Source organism: Pinus tabuliformis, chromosome 8 (genome assembly GCF_031772625.1).
Source record: "Pinus tabuliformis cultivar Carrire ecotype Pingquan chromosome 8, CPIR1, whole genome shotgun sequence".
NCBI classification, from domain to species: Eukaryota; Viridiplantae; Streptophyta; class Pinopsida; order Pinales; family Pinaceae; genus Pinus; species Pinus tabuliformis.
The window spans coordinates 642,865,390-642,872,063 of NC_142294.1; the positions used below are offsets into that span (position 1 = coordinate 642,865,390).

At 38.2% G+C, this 6,674-nt stretch overlaps 1 protein-coding gene across 1 annotated transcript; it reads right to left on the minus strand.

Moving 5' to 3' along the window:
• Positions 1 to 363: 363 nt before the first annotated feature.
• On the minus strand, positions 364 to 5,850 carry LOC149237175 (cysteine-rich receptor-like protein kinase 2). The gene is made up of 8 exons (XM_089366770.1): positions 4,902 to 5,850; positions 4,646 to 4,794; positions 4,417 to 4,545; positions 4,092 to 4,302; positions 3,762 to 3,996; positions 2,688 to 2,832; positions 2,559 to 2,577; positions 364 to 710 (listed from the first exon to the last, which is right to left on the minus strand). The coding sequence occupies exons 1-8, from the start codon at positions 5,779 to 5,781 to the stop codon at positions 364 to 366; spliced, it is 2,115 nt and encodes a 704-aa protein (XP_089222896.1). The 5' UTR covers positions 5,782 to 5,850.
• Positions 5,851 to 6,674: the final 824 nt, after the last annotated feature.

The window sequence follows — 6,674 nt, forward strand, 5'->3', positions numbered from 1 at the left end:
TGAAAAATAAAACCATACCTCACATTTTTATATTTTTACAATAACATTGCTAGCAACTATTTTTTCATAAAACAGAAACGCTTACTGACCCACAATAAGGCGGTGGTTTGAATCAAAATATCTTCCTCAATGACCACTTTTCAAGATTGAAAGCCTAAATACGCTGAGCCCATTCTATGAAGAACGTACACAAATATCAACAACTTCTCCACCTAAAAACCATTCTAACATGACCACTTTTCAAGATTGAAAGCCTAAATACGCTGAGCCCATTCTATGAAGAACGTACACAAATATCAACAACTTCTCCACCTAGAAACCATTCTAACATGACAGAGAAGATAATGCCGTCGGACATGATTTTCACCTCGGCTCCAGAGAGCCGGATGTAGGGTCGGCAGCTACAGAGTGAATAACGGAAGGTGTCGAAGACGAAGTTGCTGTACTGCTTGATGTTTTGTCCTCATCATTAACTTTACCACTTTTCAATTTGTGAGTTCCGCCGGCGTTATCCAGATCTACGAAAGCAGGCTGTGTGGGCGTAGGAAGATGTTCGGTCTCACTTGTCAGCATCGCCACCACCCGGAACATCGAAGGCCGTAACGCAGCAGCTGCTTGCGTGCACAGAAGGCCAATTTTAATCAGTCTAATCCCTTCCTCCGAGGAATAACTGCCCTCCAATGTGGGATCCATAATTTCTAAAGCTCTATCTGTTGTATATAGCAGTGTTGATAATATCGATATCGGGAAAATATCGGCGAGGGTCCAGAAAATATCTTATCGGCAATATCGGCGAAAATATCGGCAAAATATCGGCAAATATCGGCAAGCATAAAAAATGCATAATATATTCATTTTTTTCAGATTTTTAAACATATAAAGCAATAACAACATGAAATAAACACATTGGCACATAAATATGAAGAAAACTCTGATATATATGATGTCAAATAGAAATGATACATCAAAGGCGATACCAAATCCTGCGGATCCCTGATAATTGTCCATTCAAGGACTCAAATGTGGAGAACCAATACAAAATAACATCACATATATAAAAGTATCTCATCATCATGAGTTATATGTAGCACAACAAATAAAACTAGCAGCTATCTATCTGAAATCACTGCCCTCTCCCCCTTTTACAGGAAAACATGATGGTCTGTTTGCCAGGCGTGCCCCTAGTAGTAGGAGGCCCTGACCCTGCCTCTGCACCTAATGTCAAATAATGAGTGCTAGGTATGGGGCTATGCTCTCCTATATCTATAGCAGATGGTGTTGATGCTGATGCTCCCACAGTGTCCTCCTCCTCCTCCTCCTGCTCCTCCTCTGAGTGTTGCTGCTCCTCTGACTCCGAGTCCTTCTCTTGCTGCCCCTGCTCTAATGGATCATCTGCCACTGGCTCTAACCATGAAGGTGACTCCTCCAAGAGGGGCTCCTCAGACTCCACCCTCCACGGAGACAATACATCAATATTGTCTAAGCTAAGTCACATGACACGAGACACAGAGGACACGTAAATACGAGTATTCAATACGAAACACAACGACCTAAAAACAAGACACGGGGGACACGTTTTATATATATATATACCAAAATATAGTTTTTTATCCATATTAAATTGCAGGTTGTAGCTTATCTAATCAAATTAAAATATAATTACTTCTCAAAGTTCATAGTTCATTTTAAAAAAATAAATAAAATCAAAATTTACTATTTAGAAATTAGAATGTGATATGCTTGGTCTTGATTCTTGAATATTCAATGTTCATTGTTCATGTACAACTTACAAGCACATAAGAAAATAACTAAAGTCTAATCCTATTGATTTCCTCTGCCCCTCTTGCGAGAAAATGCCACAGCTTTCCCTTTCCCTCTAGATGTAGATGCTGGTGTTGGTGGAGTTGGCAGTGGAGTTTGCTATGATCTAGAAGCTGAAGAACTAGAAGTAGGAGCTATAGGAGGTAGACCACGTCCTCTACTAGTGGCAGGGGTAGCCCGGGCAGGTGGTGTCACCTGAAAACATTACAATCTCCCAATCCTGAAATCCTAAAAAACTGATAAGTCTACTGCATTTTGAATGAAATCTAAAATTCTACTTTCTCCATATGAAATCCAATGAGGTCGGAACCACTCTCAAAGATCCTGAGTCATTTCATGGTAATGTTAAAAATTTAAGTAAAAGGATGAAAATGAAGATTAAGGAGAATGTCACTTTTACTTTAAGAATTTAACATTACCATGAATAGCATATCAATACTAGGGCCTAGAACGCTCAAACCCTCCTTGGCAGCAACCACATAGCTCTCCCCTTCCTTCTCCAGCAATCAGAAATGAAAATGATATGAAAAAATATCAAAATCAGATTTTTATAGGCCGTGCAGAAATTTTTTACAATCACCGGGCGATATTTTCGATTGTCGCGCGATATTTTCGGAAATCGCGCGATATTTTCAAAATCCGAAAATATCGCGATATTTTGTCGGCGATATATCGTCTCGCCGAAAATATCGCGATATTTCCGAATATCGCCGATATCTCGGCGATATTATCAACACTGGTATATAGTCTCCATGTCTGCTTCGTCATATCAACAGAAACATAAAAAGTTTAGTTAGCAAGGGATGCCATACTATAAAGAATTGAGAAAATTGACACTCGAAAGATGACATGGACATAAACCATACTCCTTCGATGAGAAACTCCATGTCTTCAGACGAACTCCGATTCTTTCTTCCGCTGATAATCTCAAGTAGAAGCACTCCAAAGCTGAATACATCGGCTTTCTCTGTCAGCTGTCCGCGTAAGGCGTATTCAGGGGCCATGTAACCTCTGCACAGTGTCTTACGCTATCAAATTTCCATGACCCACTTCAAAATAATATGATTAGATAGGATTAGTTTATTGAGGTAAACTCTAAATCATGTTTTTATGGTTGAAATGGATTCAGCACCACCATCAAAAACATATAAGGCACCTAATATCTTAAAGTTTAACAACTCTAACTTAGATTTACAAAAATCCCAAGAATTTCCATGACTTTCAAGGCAAAAAGCAATCTGGTTAGACTACCACTATTTGGATATGCCAGTTTTGTTTCATGTACTGTAATTAATTAATGGCTTTGTCTCCTTGGCCCACACATTTACCTGGAAAGTTGTTTTTAGTTTGAATCTATAGAATTTTTTTTCATAAAAACTGATTATAGGAGTGTCGAAATTGCTTTCATCCAGAGATCTCTGGGCATCCAAAATCCTGAAAGTTGAATGTAAGATTTCTCAAGATTTCTGCTAGAATTTGAAGAAAATCATGCCAGAATTTCCACTACTTTCTCTGGGCTAACTTATGTCTCCTTTTTTATTAAAACAATTAGTTGAAAACTAAGAAAATTTTAAAGACCAAATAAATTAATTTTCCATACTTTTTCCAAAGGAAAATAGTTAATTTTATGTCTCCTTTTTTATTAAAACAATTAGTTGAAAACTAAGAAAATTTTAAAGACCAAATAAATTAATTTTCCATACTTTTTCCAAAGGAAAATAGTTAATTTCATTTTTTTCGAAAAATTATCATATAAAATTATTTTATATTAAAAATAACCCAAAAATAAAATAAAATAAAATTACAAACATTTTGCAATTTACCTATTAAATCTCATTGAAATTTTACATATTAAATCTCATTAAAAGGGCAAAATTTAGACCAACTAAAAAGGGCAAAATTTAGATGAATTTCCATTCTTCAAATTTTCCTCTTCTTACAATGTTCCTGCAACTCTAGTGCTGACGTGGCTCTGATCTTCTGCAAAGAATCTGGCCAACCCAAAGTCTGCTATTTTCGGTTTATGTTTATCATCGAGTAAAATATTGCTGGCTTTAATGTCTCTGTGGATGACCCGAATCTGAGATTCCTCATGAAGATAGGCCAGACCACGTGCAGTTCCAACTATGATTTCGTATCTCTCTTTCCAGTCAAGCAAATGATGTTTTGTTGCATCTGCAATGCATCAGAGATCATAAATATATTACCTGAAGATAAATATAAAATAAAGGAATCCAAAAACCATCCAGGGGTTAAGAACGAGTAGATACCGAATAGAAACTTGTCAAGGCTACTGTTCTCGAGGTATTCGTACACTAGTAGCCTTTCTGAGCCTTCAACTGCGCAACCAAGCAATTTCACCAGATTCCTGTGTTGAACACGACTGATGAGATTCGCTTCATTCAGAAATTCAGCATCCGCATGTCTTGTACCCATATAGAGCCGTTTAACTGCAACCACCCTGCCATCTGGGAGAACCCCCTGCAGATCGACAAATGTCAAAATCTCTTCTTTCTTTTATTTCTTGAATTTTAGTAGGTGCTGCTATTTCCCAATATCTAATTTATTTAATTGAAAGAGATATTAAGCTCTCACCTTATAGACGGATCCAAAACCTCCGTCTCCAAGTTTGTTCGCTAGATTGAAATTGGAGGTAGCCTCTCTCAGAATGTCGTAATTGAAAATGAGGTCTGGATTGGCTATGCTCGGCCCTAGGATAGAATTCTCTTCCCCACTTGCGAAAACAATTACAAGGTGTTTATTTATGTTGCACACAACGTAATCAGAAGCGTCTTAGATCCTTAACAATGAATAAGTTAGCTGCAATTTCAGGACCTCCGGTTCGATAAATCTCCTCCGGACGTTTCAGAAGAGAGCAAATATTCCACTTCCAGAGAATTATGACAGCAATTAATACAATCGTAGCGGCTACTACACCCAGACTTATACCCAAGACGCTAGGTTTCTTGCCTGCTGTATATTTACACAAAAGTGTCAGTAACCAGTAATCTATGTTTTAGTTAAGCAGAAACAAATGAAATCCTACAAAACCCGTGTATTCCTCGACAAAACAAAATTACCAGAGGACGCGGGAGGACTTTCCCCTGGTGGCGGCGATGGTGGCGGTGATAGAACGGTGGCGTTGAAAAATTCATAAACCTCGTAACGCAGGTAGCAGTTCTGAGTTCCGACTTGTGCCCCAAGAGCTCCACTTTGGCAAGCAAATATATTTTCTACGGCAAAAGTCAGGCACGATCCGCAGCTTGTGCGGGACAGATCTCTCCAACACTGTGCTAAGCTGTATATAGTCTGCGATATATTACCAGGCGCAGCGACTGAATCTGCAGCGAAAAGTTTGGGGCTCTGTTGAGCATTAGCGGTACTATTTGAGAGCAAGGCTCTCACAGCAGTTGTGAACTGCTGTGGCTGACTGCTGTTCCCACTGTTACAAAGAATAATACTTGGTGTCTCCTTCCTACTCTCAATATCGTTGTAAAAATTATGATCGTCGTAACGCAAGAAGCAGCCGTCTAGTTGAATCAATCCAGAAGTGTTTTGACAAACCTGAACAAGATTTGCTTTAGCCGTGGATGCGCACTGTCTGCAATCGGAAGAATCTAAATCTCCCCTGCACTGGACAAGCCCGTAAACAGTACTATTGCTGTTTGCCCCCTGAGCAACAATACTAGAGGTATTGAATCCGGTGGCATAAACATTGTTCACCAGTGAATCTAAAACCTTGTTTAGATTAACCTGAAACGCGCTCCCGTTTTTATATGTATAATTGCCGCTCTCCCCACAATTGCTCCAAACGGTAGAAGTCTCTGGGTCAGCTGCTGCGAAGCGTATACTTGTACATAGACAGAGGATAATTAAAATGCTTCCCGTTAAGTGTTTCATCGCCATCGCCAAACCCAGCTTCTTCGTGCCCTGCCTCGGTTTGAGCTGACAGAATGACATAGTTGGAGGTGCTCCTGTAATCAAATGCGTTTGTAAAGTTCAAAGTGTACATTTATCAATTCTGGACACCGCCGTCCCAAAGGGGTTTTCTACGTGCAGAATACGCCAAGGTGTAGGATATTCTAATTTACATAGGAAATGTAGTACAATCAGATTGTGGTTCAGATTAGTATATTTCATTTTCATTTAGTTATTTCAACCACAAAAGCGACTAAATTTTTTTTGTTTTTCAGAGAAAAAAAGATTCCTTTCATTTCTTTCCAAGCACATGCGCGACTAACGTGTGAAGTGAAGGAAATGTATCGTCTTTCTGCTGCATACGTTTCTGTCTCCATTAAGCAGAGAGGGACTCACTGCGACCCGCTAACGACTCTTGACGTGGTGGTCGCGTTGGTACATGTTGCAATAAAGTATTCCACAATATAAATTTCCATTTCATTAATTTATTGGTTACAGTAAATGTATTCCCAATTCATTCATTTACTGCTTTTTGGGTCAACTGTAATTTATGCTATAAGTCACAATGGCTGTCTTTTCGGGATGCGCTTATTGTGCCTTATCAGTTTCGAGATCGATCTCCGGGTTCGCTATTTGAGAACCTCACTTCCGTGGTGTCTTAATATGTGCGTGGTTTAAAAATATTTACATATTAATTTGGAAAATAATGAAAGTGTTAGTAAGGATATAATAAAGTTTGGTAAAAATTTTTGATATTTTGAGTTATAATTGACAAATTTGGAAGTGTCTTGGAGTTTTTAATGGTGTTAATTTATTTTTTCTTTAAAAATATGATTCAAACACTTTAACAATCTAATTTTTCAATTACCAAATTCCCAAAAGAAAAAAATGCGATCCATATTAATTATTAATTTTAAATTTGTAGAATAACTAGA